The following is a 16084-nucleotide window of genomic DNA, read 5'->3' on the forward strand; positions in this document are numbered from 1 at the left end:
AGGAAAGGATCAGAGATCAGGGCTCCAATGAAGAAAGAATGTGCACAGAAGGCCTTGTCCTTTATAATCCTAATCCCTGCCCTCTTCTCTTTTATGCAGCAAAACTCCTCAGAGGACATCAATGAGAACCTCCTGGCTCCTCTCACCTATATCACCATCATAGGTTGCAGTATCTCAGCTGCTGCCTCTCTTCTCACCATCCTCTTATACCTTGTCTCCAGGTAACTGTGCTGTAAATCTCATAAAGCTACCCTTGCCATTGGTTTTTTTACGTCTTTGAGGTGAAGAAGGGAATTCTGGCTGAGCTGGTCCAATGGATGCCCCCTAGAGCATTTCTGAGCTAAGCTGAACCCTGAAGATGAATTGCTCCTGATGTCCATTAGAGTTGCACTATGGCTGAAATCATCCCTCTCTTCACAGACACATTTGCCTTTACAATCTCCAAGCTGTCATACTCTTGCCTTAATATCTTCATCATTGACTCATTTTCTCCCATGCCCACTCCAGGGAGGGATCCAGTTACCCCTTTCCATTGTTGTGGCCTTTACAGTAGAAAAGTCAAGAGGCCAACTCTTCAGCTGGTGCCAATCAGTATAGTACCATTAAGGTTTATGGAGAGACATGAGTTCACAAAAACAGGTGATTTAGTTGAGGTCTTGGCTGTCATGGTTATGAAGTAATTTACTGAGGCTGCTGGGCACATATCAATCTTATGGTTGTGTCTGGCTTTTTAGCTCACAAAGGAATCAAGGAAGGCTAGGAAGTCTTCAGTAGAAAGGTCTGGCCTATACCAGTCAACCCTCCCTGTGGAGAGATACCTTTTACCACCACAAGGATGACTGGCTCCCCAATAAAATAAATTGTACCAGCAAGAGCACTTTAAGCCAGCATAACTGTCACCACTGGGCTATGGCTGGTAGAGAATTGACACAAATAGCACCCTCTCTAACCCACACTGCTAGTGTCAAAAGTCTCTAAAGTACATCTTGCCCAACTGTGTATACTGCCTGCAAATAACATACAAGGTCTCCTTAAATCATGAGCTGGATTTAGCTTGCATGGAAAGAACTGCCTACTACACTACACCTGGGAAATATGCAGTTTCCAAATACCACGTGATGAGACCATCTTGCATTGATCAGCAAGATGACACATGTATGGCATTCTCCTGAACCTCACACTGACCTTTCAAAACTATACTTACCTGAAAAGGCAGGGAGGGGTGTTAAAGAAGGAAAAACTAATTTGAGTAGGTGTATGTTGTCTGGTTTTCAACCCATTCCTATCCCCATAGCATGTGCAGCCAAAGGGAAGTCTTCCATTTTACTGACTTTATTTATTTCAGAAAAAAGAAGGGTGATAATACAACGAAAATCCACATGAATCTCCTGGGTGGCCTCTTCTTTCTGAACGGCTTCTTCCTACTCAGCGAGCCCCTAGCATCGTTTAATCTCATGTGGCTCTGCAGGACTGCTGCTGTATTCCTCCACTACTCCCTGCTCTGCTGTTTTACTTGGATGGCCATTGAGGGCTTCCACCTCTACCTGCTCTTGATCAAAGTCTACAACGTGTACATCAGGCGATACATCCACAAGTTGTGCATGCTTGGCTGGGGTGAGCACAGGTTCCTTTGTCCTGAAATCTCCCTACCTGACAAGTTATTTCCCATAATGAGTCGTTGCTATGCAGGCATCTAGTATTTGTATACACAAGTACTAAATGACTGTTCAGAAACTGGAGTTACTGCACAGTAGTGTCACCAAATGACTTTTAGGTGACACTGACTGCACAGTAGCTCATTACTGCTCCTCCTCCGGTCATTCTTGATGGGCAGTTGGCTAGTTCATCTAAGAATTGTTTAAAAATTGTGTCTATTGCTTGTATCGTATTGACTTGCACAGTTAAGGAGATAAGGGCTGATTGTAAAATAGATGTCTGGATTTGTTTCCCAATTCCTCCCCAAAAGCTGCAGGGTTTTGATTACTGCCAATTTCTAATGTGCGTGTTAAGTATTTAATAAAAGATGTTCCTGTTAACCTGGAGCAGGAACATCAGAAACATTCTCCTGGGTGGCCACTTCAGTGTACAGTAATGAGGTGGGACATGAATCCAACTTACAAAGGAGTTTCCTGTCTTGATGTTTCTATTCTCTAAAATGGCTTGGTATGGCTATACAGCTTTCTCTCCAACCTTCCTATAGAGAAGGTTTTGCCCATCTTCGCTCAGCTCTGCACCATAATTCTTTCATCATTTCTTTCATCTTCTATCTCCCCAACTGGATCTTCCCTTCTTCCTTTCTCCAATCTACTCCTTTCTCTAAGGACTAATTCCTTTGTAGTCTATCCAGCTTCCCAACACAATTCCATCTATGTGTACATGTGTATGTGTGCTTGTTCACAACTGTAGGAATCTTTTACCTGGCTTTTCCTTCCTGGATAAAGCCTGTTTTGTTTTGCAACCTCACAGGTCTGCCAGCAATAATAGTGATTGGCATTCTCATCGCTAAGAAAGAGGTCTACGGGTTCCATCAAATCAAAACCAGTGGTCACAACTACACTGCTACCATGTATGTAAGTGCTGAACAAATAAAGGATCTTCTTCACATGACAAATAACCATGTTGTGCTGTAGTGGCAACTAGCAGGACTAGATCCAGGGTTTCCCAATTGTAAAGTGCCTGTGTCCTAGCTCTGGTTCTTTCTTCTCAGGATGAAAAAATGGTGGCAATATTCCAGAAAGCCTTGTATTGTACTTCCACAGAAACTGCTATCCATGAAGCACTCTATGCAGATTCATCAAAAACAATAATATTCATTTTTATTATGACAATACAAAGCTTCTATATAGCCCTTTTCACCCAGAAACCTCGAAGCACTTTACAATGGAAGCCAGTATCATGATCCCCATTTTACAGATGAGAAAACTAAGGAAAAGCAGTTGGCTTTCTGGCAGTTCTGCAGTGAGATCTGCTTTCCTGTCTCATATGCTTTGCCATCTCTGGGTTCCCTCTGATTGCAAAAGCTGGATCCTGCCTATGAATCATGTAATCTCAAGAAGCTGTGCCATTCCCAAATTATGACTTCTCTTCTCAGCTATAGTGCTAACCCCCACGATCTGGTGTCATCAAAATTATTATCATAGTTTCCACTTTTTCTTCTTCTCATGCAGGTGTTGGATCACATCCAAGAGTATCCATTACTTTATCAACCTGAGCTATGCTGGGGTCACCATGCTCTTCAACATAGTTGTCTTAGTCATCGTACTGAGGATGCTGAGGAACATTCCCAGTCAGAAAGAACGAGCAAGAAGGGACATAGTGACAGTGCTAGGGCTGACATGCCTGCTGGGAACAACCTGGGCCTTTGCCTTCCTCAGTTTTGGTGTCTTCTTGACTTTTCAGATCTTCCTGTTCACCATCATAAACTCTCTCCATGGTTAGTGAGACTGTAGGGCACCCTATTCAGACTGTGGGAGATGGGGAACGTGGTGACTGGGATGAAAGCAAAAGTGGCTTAAGACCTGGAACAAAGCCCCCTCAAAGGGTCTCTGCAGAAACACTGGATGCCACAACTGCCTTGCCTCAGGGTAGTGGTCTCCAATCTTTTTAAGTATGAGATCACTTTTTGAATTAAAGTGCAACCCAGGATCTCCCATGCACCACCCCCCTCTCTCTCAGGTGTCAGTCTGTGGGAGAGGGGAGGGAAGGGGAGGGGAGGGGCGGGGGGGCACAGATTGAGGCCCCCGCAGTGAGGGAGGGAGTGGGGCAGAGGCAGGGGCAGGGGTGAGTGGGCTTCATGCTATCTTTGCTGTTATTCTTAACCCTAGTATCTGGAATTAGGATCCTTTTGTTGATAATTCCTGGGATTTCTTTGTTGTCTTATCAGACTCAGGCTGATGAAAAGAGGTTCTAGAAAGCTATGAGTCCCCCTAGAGTATAATGAGGAAGCAAGTGAAGGCTGAGCTGGGTGGTGGGAGGATTGGAGCCCAGGTGGCTCATCCAGGCATGCGGGGGGTGGGGCGGAGGGGCTCCCACTGCTGCATGTACCCTGAAGAGGCCCGGGGACACATGCCCCCCCAATCTGTGTGTGGGGTGGAGGCAGCTGCCACTGCACACTGGGCTTCGCACCCTGAACCCCACTGCAGCTGCCCTGGGAGTGGCACGATGCCACGTGTGTCCCACTGCTGAACTGAGCCACGCTCCCTGCCCACCCAGTAGCAGGATGCATGTGGCTGCAGCAGAGCTCAGGATGCAAAGCCAAGTGTGCAGCAGCAGCTGCCTCCACTTTGCACAGAGATCAGGGGGCACATGCCCTCTGGGCTTCTGCCAGGGTATGTGCAGTGGCAGGAGCCATCTGTGCCCCTGGACCAGCCACTTGGGCTGTGACCCTCCCACAACCTGGCCTGGCTGAGGCCCCACTCACTCAGTGGCAGAAGGCATGGCAGGGTACAGAGAGGGACTGTCCCACTCACCCTGCCCAGTCCCAGCGGCAGGGTCATGGCTCAGCCCAGTGGTGGGATGCATAGCATTGCATTCCTCCTGGAGAAACTGCAGCTCTGTATCTCAGTCTGGGAGGTTTGAGCTCAGCCACCCCGCACCCCCCCCCCCCCGACTGAGATTTTGTCAGAGACTCTGAGATCGACCAATCAATCACAATTGATTGGCTGATGACTACTGCCTCAGAGGTTTTGTTACCACTTCTTAGGAGCAGCCGAGTACAGGGTTCTGTGGCCTGCTGCCACTACTTCTATGATTAGCACAGTTCCTAGCCACCACCTGGTCATCACACTTAAGCTGCTGCTGCCTTTGAATCTGGGCATTGCAGCTTTTTCTGTGAGGGGAGTAGGAATGGGAAGAGATGTGTAAGTCAATGTAAGGCCAGTGAACAACGGGCTTGGTGTCACCCATTGGTTACCATGGATGTGAATGGAAGAAGTGTAGTGGCCAATGGTTTACATTTGGTGTTTCTGTCTGCCTGCAGGGTTCTTCATCTGCCTCTGGTACTGCACCATACATCGGAAAGTGGATGGTGGCTTTACAAGTGAGACTTTGCAGACAACAAAATAGACCATTCTCTTGGCTTGTGCTCCAGGATGGCACAGCCCAGGGGCAAATAATGGTCCAAGAACAGACTCCCTCGTAACAGAACCAGCCTGCTGCTGGCTGCTGCACATATGAGTTGCTTTGAGAATTGACAGGTGTGCCAAGGGCGTTCTCTGCTTCCAATAAGAAAAAGATACAGTCTTCAGGGCCTTAGCAAGTGAGGCACAAACAACATAATAAACCTTGAATGGCCCTTACAAAGTGTTCATCAGGGGACTTGCAGCCCAACACAGTCTGGTGTGTTCTGCACACTCAGGAGACTGAGGTGCAGCAGAACAGCTATTCTCATGCTACAGAATGGCCTGTTCCCTACAAGTCTTAAGGAGACAGTGGGGCTGTTTGGGGTATGGGTCCTCTCTGCATTGCACCAGGCAGCTTCCTTTGCCCCTGAGTGCACAGTAGGTATAAGCTGCTACTGGATCAGCATTAGCACATAATCACACTGACAGCACTGTTATTCCACACAGGTGTAAATGCCAATGCAAAAGAACAGAGCGGGGCAGAATCACACTCTGCGTGCTTGTTCTCACCAGGAATTACAAACAGCCCAACAGGACCGTATGTTTGCTTTCGAATTACATAGCGATAACTTCCTCATCAGGGCTATGGAAGACATTAAAAAAGCCAGAGCCTGAGTGATTCAATCTTTGCAGGTTAGTCTAACCTGCCTAGACTGAACTGATTTGCAAGTAAACAGACATTTGCTTTTGACTCCAGAAATGCTAGCACATGCATGCAGTGGCTCAGGCCAGGCGCCAGGGGGTGCTAGAGTGTGCCTTTGGCTGCAGGGAAGCTGTGTTGGGGGCGAGGGGGCAGCCAAGGCAGTAGCTTAGAGACAACTGGGCAAGAAGGTGGTTTAATTCCCTACTCCCTGACCCACTGGCACAGACCCAAGCAGGGGTCCTCCAGGTGCTCCCCCCTCACTACCTCAGTGGTGGGGGCAGGGGTGCAGCCAGACACTGGCCAGCATGGTCCCCTGAGGCAGAGAGGGTAAGGAGGTTTATTCCCCTCAGGACCACAGCCAGGGTCTGTCAGCCCTGACCGCCCCCAGCATGGGGCAGAGCTGCCACAGACTGTGCTGGGTGAGCAGTAGCACTGGGGCTGGGAGGGGTGGCCATAGCCCCCCAGGCCCCACCCCCAGTGCCGCTCGCCCCGTGCAGTCTGCAGCAGCTCCAACTGCCCTACAGTGCGCCCCCTCCCCCAGGAAGAGGCTTGCACCCCAGCACACCATGACAGGGGGTACTGCCCCCATCAAGGGCCCTGCCCCCTCGCTGCTTTAGCTGGGGTCTGGGAGACCTCAGCTGCGGTCCCACAGGGGCAGTGGGAGCAGAAGGGGGAATAACACCCCCTCCCTGTCCCTTCTGCCTCAGGGGCTATGTTGGCCAGTGTCTGGCTGTGCCCCTACCCCCGCCACTACAGCAGTGAGTGGGGAGTGCCAGGCAGACCCAGCTTGGGTTCATGCTGGTAGGACAGGGTGGTGGGGATTAAACCTCCTCCCTGGCCAGTTCACTCCAGGCTACTGCTGGGGCTGGCCATGCCTCCACCACTGGAGCAGCCAGTGGAGAAATGCCTGACAGGTCCATGCTGGTGGGACAGGGGAGGGGCAGGGGAATAAACCTCTTCCCTGCTCCCTTCTGGGGCCAGCATCTGGTCAGATCCCTGCCCCTGCCTCTCCCTGCTCCAACTGGGGAGCAGATGGGCAGAGCCAGCCCTGCTCTGCTGGAGCAGAGAACACAGTCCAGCCCACAGATCATGCCAGGATGCTGGGGGACTTCGGTTTAACTTAAACCAGGAAGGGGTCTGAGACAGAAGTTGTATAAACTGGTTTGAGCTCAATCAGTTAAGTCTGATACCACATTCAGCCAGGTTTATCTCAAACTGTTTTTTGCCAAAACCACCATTTTGAAACTGGTTTATTTGCCCTGGACTTATGTTCTGTTACAGGTTTAAACCAGTTTCTGATCACTTAAACTGGTTTGTGTGTAACTTATGTCCCTAGCCCTGGGCATCAGTCACTTCACCCTGGAACAAGATTCAAAACTCAGCTAACTTGCCTGGCATAGGCTCCTATCATTTGTGCTAATGCACAAGATATTTGTTAGATGGGCAGGGCTATATAAAAGCATAATGCCATACTGGTTCAACCCAATGGTTGGTCTAACCTAACATCCCATCTCTGACAGTGACAGGAATGAATGCTTTAGAGGGAGAGCATTGAACAGGGTATATCTAAAATGGAAGAGGGCAGCATTATATTCATACACACACACACACACACACACACACACACACACACACACACACACACACACACCTGCTCACTCATTACTAGTAATCATATGTGCTCAACCATGCCAGCTTCAGTCCATTTTCTTGGTGAGCAGAATGACTTTTTGCCACTCTTCCTTCTTGACTCTGTAACTTCCCTTCTCATAGATTTCTAGGGTCGGAAGGGACCTGGTAGATCATTGGGTCCGACCCCCTGCTCCAGGCAGGAAAGAGAGCTGGGGTTCTCAAATTACTGAAAAAAGTTAGATTGATCACTCTTGTTTCCTCATGTTAGTACAAGTATGAAAGAAAGTGCAGAACCTGAAAGCCAAACACAGAGCCAGTCCTTTAAAGCCTAATTTTTTCACAAGGATGTGGGCTAGCATCTGTAGTGAATTTCACTTTTCTTAGCACCTGCATGGCTGGCATCCTTCACATCAGTACTTGGACTCCCCCATCTCAACCCCCAGTATGGTAATTTACAAGGAAATAATTTGAGGATTTAGCTGATGCATAGGTGTATTTATATGCACTTCTGTGATCACAAGGTCATATGTCCCAAGGAACCCCACAAATTTCAGAAATTCCTATCTGGGATGAATAGATCTTGTTTGTTATAACCTGTGGGCAAATGTTTCTGTTCTGTGAAGCCTGCTCAAATCAAAAAGCCTTTTCAAAACAGCTTCCTAGCTTTCTATGGGGGAATTAAACTGGTGCTGATTTTATCAGTCATACAATCCTGTTTCAGTCTAGTCCCCAGGTCTTTCCACATATGATAGCTGCTCATATGATCTATTTCTCATATTTCCTGAGGATACTTTCCCAGCCTCAAAAACCACACCTGGCTAAAGCAAAATCTCTTAAATTAAACAAATTGCAGCAGAAGCAATAAACAGAATCAGCTGACGTGGACTAGATAAGCCAATTTTGCTTTACCAGTTTCCCATTTGAAAAGTGGCTTGAAATATGTAAAGCTGAAAATGTTCTTCTACTCTTACCCCAAAGGAATCTCCTTACAATTTATTTCTGCTGGCACTGTATCCTTTAACAAAAGGTGAAGTGGAATTTGACTGAAGAGATCATTTCTCTAATGCTGCAAGGCAGGGGCAAATTAAAAGCCTTACGCATACAGGATGTTCTATATTCATGATGCTTTAAAAGTGTAGTTAATTATTTTAACCACGATAAGAAGCATTGCTGGGTTATTTGATAAATTTAGAGTAATTTGTTTGGTGCAGTACATAGAGGGCAATGTAAAACCTCAACATGATTGAACTATGTGACGCTAAGCAGTCAATTATAGGTCCTATGGGATTTCAACCAGTTTGCAAAGTAGATGTTTGGGAAGAAACAATTGAGAATGTTTTATAAATGTCCAGGGCCCAGGTTACCCTTTCATCATACACTAACCACCATTTAGTTCAGTGGGTGTTGCATGCAGGTAGTTGAAAGTGAATTGGGTCAAAAATTATTTTTTCCTTATTTCATTTTTTTAGAAGTAGCTTTATTGACTTTAAAGCAAATGAAAAAAGATTCATAAACATAATGTAATCTCTGGACAAGGAACAAAGCACCACTCTGCAGAAATACTGGCCCTCTACCCCATCTTCTGTTCCCCCAACAATTTTCATGTACCTCTCACTTGCCAGTCTGTCTCTTACTAGAGATGAGAGAGAAATTTCTTCCATGTCATGTGAAAAGCTTTAGATTTCCCATTCATCTCATAATGAGAATCTCATAGGAAGTAATATTGCCTAGTCAATTTTAAGAGAGGCATGCAAAAGCTATCTGTGTCACTGGGTAAGGATCAAAATATTTCTGCAAGAAAGTCAACTACTGACTATGTTTAGAAAGATTTTGTAATCTCATCAAAATGAAAAAACTGACATAGTAAATAATTATTTGGTAATTGGTAACATATTTAATTTTAGAGTCACAGGGCTCAAAGGGACATCTACTCTACTAAATATACACATGCAAGTACACACACACAAAACATAGCACACATATGGATATGTAATTTAAAGAATTGGAGTCCAAAATGTCAGAAATGAGGAAACTGCAAAATAAGTTTTCAAATAACCAACATGATTCCTCAAGCGTTGCTTTGTCCTTAAACTAGCTGCATCCTTCTTGCAACCAAAGGAAAAAAATCTTAAGCGCCATTCGTATGATATCATTAGGGACCTGGCAAAGCACTGCAAATCGTTTCTGTGATGCAAGCAGTGTTAACAAATCTGTGAAACAGGAGCTTTTTCTTTAGCCCCCTACTGATACTGCATTTAGGGAGTGGTTGTGGTTAGTACCTGATTCATCCAGGTACTAACACATGGGCTTAATATTAAACAACCCAGTAGTTTCCATTGACTCCTTCTTCAGGGACATTAACATTGCCCTCTTAATGGATGAGATGATTGCATAGTGTGAAATAAAGCACAGTGAAAAACTTTGCTGGAGCAGGCTAAGCTCATAGGATGTTAAATGAAGCCTTGAGATGAATCCTTAATGAGCATGGAACAAAACTAGGAGGGGCACAGCTGGCCAAGACCAGAAGAGCAACGAAGTAGGCAATAGCTTCCTCTGAAACAGGGACAAACTGAGAGAGAGTTGTCAGGGGAAATGGGCTGCAGGCTCCCAGCCAGCAGCTAGATTCCCACCCCCTCTCCCTCCCTTTCCCCCCACCCCCAGCTGGAACCAACAGTGAACTTCTCTTTGGTGTGGGGGAACCTTGTAACTCAAAACACTTCCTGCAAAGCATTCTCAGTTACAGCAGGGAGCTGCACTTCTGTCTGCACCCTAAGTTAGCCTTCACACAAATCAAATTACACCATAAAACAGCTTTAGGTTTGCTCTCCATCTTACATATAGCAACTAGGGCTGTGTGAAATTTTGCCAGGTGTTTTGCTTTGAAGCTGTTTCGACATGTTTTGAGCTCAAAACAGTGAAATTGAAACAAAACAAAAGGCTTCAAAACAGCTTTGAAATGAAATGAGGGCACTTGAAATGTTTTGAAAGCTTCAAAACATTTTGAGTTTCAAAGCCAGGCTTACTTAGCTTCAGCACCAGTCCCAGATGGCAATGGCAGCTTGCTGTCATCCTGTGCACAGATTTGGGGGCCCGCGCCCCCCAGGAGCAGTCTGGCACAGCCCCACAGCCCTACGCCAGTCCCAGGAGACAGCAGCAGCCTCCTGTCATCTGCCACACAGATCCAGGCGCACACACCCCCAGGAAGGTTGCGGGGCTATGCCAGACTTCTCCTGGGTGTGTGGGCCCACAAATCTGCATCCCAGATGACAGGTGGCTGCCACTGCTGGCAAGTGTCATGAGTTTTGCTTTGTACAGTTTGAGGTGTAGTTTTCCAGAAACCTCTACATCTATCTACTTGAAACTTGGCAGGATTCATGCCCTCAGAAGGGGCTACCAGGCCTACAATTTTTATCCAAATCATGTAAGAAATGACAAGGTTTTAGGCATTTTCATGATTCCCCATTATAGCCTATGGGTGAAAAGTCGAAACACGTCCAAACAACGAAAGAGGTTTGACAAAACAAAATGGAACAGTGCTTCGAAACTAAATGAAACAATGAAACAAAACACTGTCCCTTCAAAATGGTGAAATGGAAGCCAAAACAAAATGGTGCTGTTTTGCACAGCTCTAATAGCAACATATGCATAGAAAAATATCTCATTTTCAACACCTCACACCAAAGTAACATACTTTCACACCTTACCCCATGAATAGTGATAGTTAATAGAGGAAAATGACATGAAACTTCCACATTATCCAGCAGCATTCATTTAATACACTAAATCTAAAACTCTATAATAACCAGCTACCTCCACTTCTATCGAGATGTACAATGAAGAGAGCTTCATCTCACGGAAGCTTGACACACATGCACATATAAATACACATATGTATCTCCTTTAATTGGTCTATAAGGTGCAAATCTCCCCTGCCTGCTGCTAAGCAGAGGCAGAGCTTGACAGTTATGAAGACAATCCAATTGTTTAAACTTCAGTAGTATATGGGTGTATATCTTGTCAAACTGACAAGCCCCACCCCTGACAGGTGACCTGTCCCTTGCCCTGCCCCTTACCCTGCCCCAGCCCCACCCTTAGCCCCGCCTGTTGGCCACCATCTTTGCCACCATTTTGGCCGCCATCTTTGGAACCGGAAGGCCCGTCCCTAACCCCTGACCTTTGCCACCAGAAACCCTGCCCCTTCCCATGTAAGTTCTCCATTTTGGGGTGTTTCTGGCCCTGAATCAGGAAGTCCTGCCCATCACATGCCCGTATGACATCAGAAGGTCCACCCTTTAAACTAGGCTTGTCAGGGGGAGGGGAAGATGAGGGCGGGGGAAGCTGTGGACCACCAACCATGTGGCACCCACAAGGACAGCCCAGCCTGAAGAAGGAGAACATTGGGAACCTGCAAGCCATGGAGCGGCCAGCACTACAGCACAGGTAAGCAATGAGAAGGTAAGCAATAAGGGGCCCCTTGGGACTCGGAGCGGGGGGGCAGCAAAGGCACCAGGCGCAGGGTTCAAGTGCCTATATACTAATGCTAGGAGCATGGGGAACAAGCAGGATGAACTAGTGCTCCTGCTTGCACAAAACACCTATGACTTAGTAGGGCTAACGGAAACCTGGTGGGATTCGTCCCACGACTGGGCGGTACATATTGAGGGTTATAGATTGTACAGAAAGGACAGGGTGGGGAAAAAAGGGGGAGGGGTTGCACTCTATGTCAATGAGCAATATACATCAACCCTCATCAAGATGGAATCAAAGGATGCGGAAGTAGAAGGATTGTGGGTTAGGCTACATGGCAGGCAAGGAGAAAGGGATTTGGTGGTAGGGGTCTGCTACAGACCCCCACACCAAGGGGAACAAATAGATTCGGGGCTCCTGAGGCAGCTCTCAGAGACCATAAAAGCTAAAGAGGCGGTAGTCATGGGGGACCTAAACTACCCAGACATCTGCCGGGAGACGCAGACGGCAAAGTCCCACCGTTCACGCAGGTTTCTAACCTGTGTACAGGACCTCCACCTGACACAGGAGGTACACGGTCCCACTAGGGAGAATGCCATACTGGATCTGGTATTGGCAAGGGGGGATGACATGGTAGGGGACCTACAGATCGGTAGCCATCTGGGGGACAGTGATCACCTAATAATAGAATTCTTCATAAAACATCGAGTAGGTAAGGTAACTAGTAGGGTGAAAGTGCTAGACTTTAGGAAAGCTGATTTCAATGAACTCAGGCGATTAGTCAAGGATGCACTGCAGAGTAGGAGTTTTGAAGTGATGGGAGACCAAGAAGGGTGGCTGTGCCTTAAGGAAATGATCCTTCGGGCACAAAGTGAGACGATCCCGATGCGAGGAAAAAGAGGGAAAGGGGCCAGGAGGCTTCCCTGGCTGACCACAGAAATCCAGAGCAGCCTAAGGGCCAAAAGGGGAGCACATAAAAAGTGGACACAGGGAGAAATCAGCAAAGACGAATATACCTCCTCTGCTTGCGCTTGTAGGGAGGCAGTTAGACAGGCCAAAGCTACCATGGAGCTGAGGATGGCATCCCAAGTAAAGGACAACAAGAAATTGTTTTTTAGATATATAGGGAGTAAAAGGAAGGCCCAGGGAGGACTAGGACCCCTGCTAAATGGGCAGAAACAATTGGTGACAGACAGGGGGGACAAGGCTGAACTCCTCAACGAGTTCTTTGCCTCAGTGTTTCTAAGCGAGGGGCACAACAAGTCTCTCACTGGGGTTGTAGAGAGGCAGCAGCAAGGTGCCAGACTACCATGAGTAGACCCTGAGATGGTGCAGAGTCAATTGGAAGAACTGGATGCCTTTAAGTTGGCAGGCCCAGATGAGCTCCATCCAAGGGTGCTGAAGGCACTTGCTGACATCATTGCACAGCCACTGGCGGGAATATTTGAACGCTTGTGGCGCACGGGCCAAGTCCCGGAGGACTGGAAAAGGTCCAATGTGGTCCCCATTTTCAAGAAGGGGAGGAAGGAGGACCCGGGCAACTATAGGCCAGTCAGTCTCACCTCCATCCTTGGCAAAGTCTTTGAAAAAATTATCAAGGCTCACATTTGTGAGAGCCCGGCAGGACAAATTATGCTGAGGGGAAATCAGCACGGGTTCGTGGCAGGCAGATCGTGCCTGACCAATCTAGTTTCTTTTTATGACCAGGTTACGAAACGCCTGGACACAGGAGGAGGGGTAGATGTTGTTTACTTAAACTTCAGGAAGGCCTTCGATACGGTATCCCACCCCATACTGGTGAACAAGTTAAGAGGCTGACTTGGATGACTACACAGTCCGGTGGGTGGCGAATTGGCTAGAGGGTCGCACCCAGAGAGTCGTGGTGGATGGGGCGGTTTCGACCTGGAAGGGTGTGGGCAGTGGGGTCCCGCAGGGCTCGTTCCTGGGACCGATACTCTTAAATGTCTTCATCAGCGACTTGGACGAGGGAGTGAAATGTACTCTGTCCAAGTTTGCCGATGACACAAAGCTATGGGGAGAAGTGGACACGCCGGAGGGCAGGGAACAGCTGCAAGCAGACCTGGACAGGTTGGACAAGTGGGCAGAAAACAACAGAATGCAGTTCAACAAGGAGAAATGCAAAGTGCTGCACCTAGGGAGGAAAAATGTCCAGCATACCTACAGCCTAGGGAATGACCTGCTGGGTGGCACGAAAGTGGAAAGGGACCTTGGAGTCCTAGTGGACTCCAAGATGAACATGAGTCGGCAGTGTGATGAAGCCATCAGAAAAGCCAATGGCACTTTATCGTGCATCAGCAGATGCATGACAAATAGATCCAAGGAGGTGATACTTCCCCTCTATCGGGTGTTGGTCAGACCGCAGTTGGAGTACTGTGTGCAATTCTGGGCGCCGCACTTCAAAAGGGATGTGGATAACCTGGAGAGGGTCCAGAGAAGGGCCACTCGTATGGTTAAGGGCTTGCAGACCAAGCCCTACGAGGAGAGACTAGAGAACCTGGACCTTTTCAGCCTCCGCAAGAGAAGGTTGAGAGGTGACCTTGTGGCTGCCTATAAGTTCATCATGGGGGCACAGAAGGGAATTGGTGAGGCTTTATTCACCAAGGCGCCCCCGGGGGTTACAAGAAATAATGGCCACAGGCTAGCAGAGAGCAGATTTAGATTGGACATTAGGAAGAACTTCTTCACAGTTAGAGTGGCCAAGGTCTGGAACAGGCTCCCAAGGGAGGTGGTGCTCTCCCCTACCCTGGGGGTCTTCAAGAGGAGGTAAGATAGACATCTAGCTGGGGTCATCTAAACCCAGCACTCTTTCCTGCCTATGCAGGGGGTCGGACTCGATGATCTGTTGAGGTCCCTTCCGACCCTAACATCTATGAATCTATGAATCTATGAAACCCCTGAGCGCTGTGTTGGCGGCCATTTTGGCCGCCATGTTACATCTGGAAGTTCTCCATTTTGGGGTGTTTCTGGGCCTGAAACAGGAAGTCCTGCCTCATCACATGGCCTTATGACATCAGAAGGCACTGACGTAGTCACCACGTCAGTGGCCATCTTGGCTGCCCTGTTATGTCCCAGAACACTGTGTTGCCATCACATGGTCTGCGATATCATAAGGCCCAACCCCTCATCAGAAGGTCTGCTCCTTAACTGTGAAACACCTCCGTACAAGAATGGTGCCGAACCAATCAGGAAGTATAGGGGCTGGGACCTAGGCTGGAAGTCCCTGGCCTGCCTCTTTTTTAAAGACTGTTAGGAAACCCTCCAAAACAGCCCACGTGTTTTCTGAGACCACGCCAATGCAAACAGAAACAAATATGCATTCTTATGCTTTGGAAGCCTCAGACGCTGTTCAGACCCCTCTCAGAAGCACTATGGATGAGATCTCAGTGGTTGAGACAGATTCCCAGACTCCCAAAACAGATCTGGGCACCTTGGCAGACCCCCAACAGACTGCATCGGAGCCACCAGCAGAGATCATGGAAGTGGCAGACAAGCTGAACTCCAAGGGCTCTGCTGAGGTAACTAGTCTAGATTTTTTTGTTGTTGGAGGAAGTGGCTCATTACAGTAACAGGGTGGGTCTGTGCTAACTATATAATTACTTTGCAGGTAGATCAAAACCTACGCATCAGTGGACCTGTGAGAATAAAGGTCTCTTGCATCAACTGTTTTTGTTTGTGTCTAAAAGACAGCAGTTCAAGACAAGGCTGAAGATGAACGTATCAATTTTGTCTGAGTCCCCAGAGCCCATGTAGGAACCTATGAAGGTTGCGGAGCTCCCCTCCTGTTCAGAGAAGGATTTTCTGCAAATCGAAAAGAGAGGAGTTCAAGGCATGACTGAATAACCCTGCATGTGCTGCTTTTCGATGTCTGATTAATAAACCTTGTTTTGCCACAGTTTAAATTTGTTGTCAGACATTTAAATCCACCATACACATGTTGGTGAGGAGGGTACTATGTCTACAACATGGGAGGCTTTGTTAAAGGAAATTTATTACTCTCCTGGGGCAATGGGCAGTTTTGGTGGGGTGAACTAATTTTTTGAAGCGGCCAAAAGTCAGAATAAGAATCTGAACAGAAGCCAGGTGATTGCCTGGCTTTCAGATCAGGATGCTTACACCCTACACGTCAGTGAGAAGACAGTTTAAAAGGACTAAGACTGTTGTTTCAGATATGGATGCACAATGGCAGGCAGATTTGGTGGAT

At 47.6% G+C, this 16084-nt stretch overlaps 2 protein-coding genes across 4 annotated transcripts in view; both read left to right on the forward strand.

The window, feature by feature from the left end:
* ADGRG5 (adhesion G protein-coupled receptor G5) overlaps window positions 1-9266 on the forward strand; it is a 29828-nt gene extending 20562 nt beyond the window's left edge. For 2 of the 3 annotated variants that reach the window (XM_019497343.2, XM_059713685.1), the window contains 5 exons: window positions 100-221; window positions 1346-1614; window positions 2467-2566; window positions 3168-3433; window positions 4979-9266. In XM_019497343.2, coding sequence (XP_019352888.2) covers window positions 100-221; window positions 1346-1614; window positions 2467-2566; window positions 3168-3433; window positions 4979-5064 — 843 coding nt within the window. In that variant the 3' untranslated portion in view covers window positions 5065-9266. Of the gene's footprint in view, window positions 1-99; window positions 222-1345; window positions 1615-2466; window positions 2571-3167; window positions 3434-4978 lie in introns of all 3 variants that reach the window. The other variant, XM_019497344.2, reaches the window with a different exon arrangement.
* A 4406-nt stretch (window positions 9267-13672) lies between these two features.
* LOC132243452 (uncharacterized) lies at window positions 13673-15782 on the forward strand. The gene is made up of 2 exons (XM_059713275.1): window positions 13673-15398; window positions 15488-15782. Exon 1 carries the CDS (start codon window positions 13979-13981, stop codon window positions 14648-14650), a length of 672 nt encoding a protein of 223 aa, XP_059569258.1. The 5' UTR covers window positions 13673-13978; the 3' UTR covers window positions 14651-15398; window positions 15488-15782.
* The last annotated feature ends 302 nt before the right edge of the window (window positions 15783-16084 follow it).

The sequence above is a fragment of the Alligator mississippiensis genome, chromosome 10 (genome assembly GCF_030867095.1).
Source record: "Alligator mississippiensis isolate rAllMis1 chromosome 10, rAllMis1, whole genome shotgun sequence".
Taxonomy (NCBI): domain Eukaryota; kingdom Metazoa; phylum Chordata; order Crocodylia; family Alligatoridae; genus Alligator; species Alligator mississippiensis.

Excerpts from the sequence above, each read along its gene's own strand:
- LOC132243452 (XM_059713275.1), top strand. The coding sequence starts at position 13,979 with ATGCAGTTCAACAAGGAGAAATGCAAAGTGCTGCACCTAGGGAGGAAA.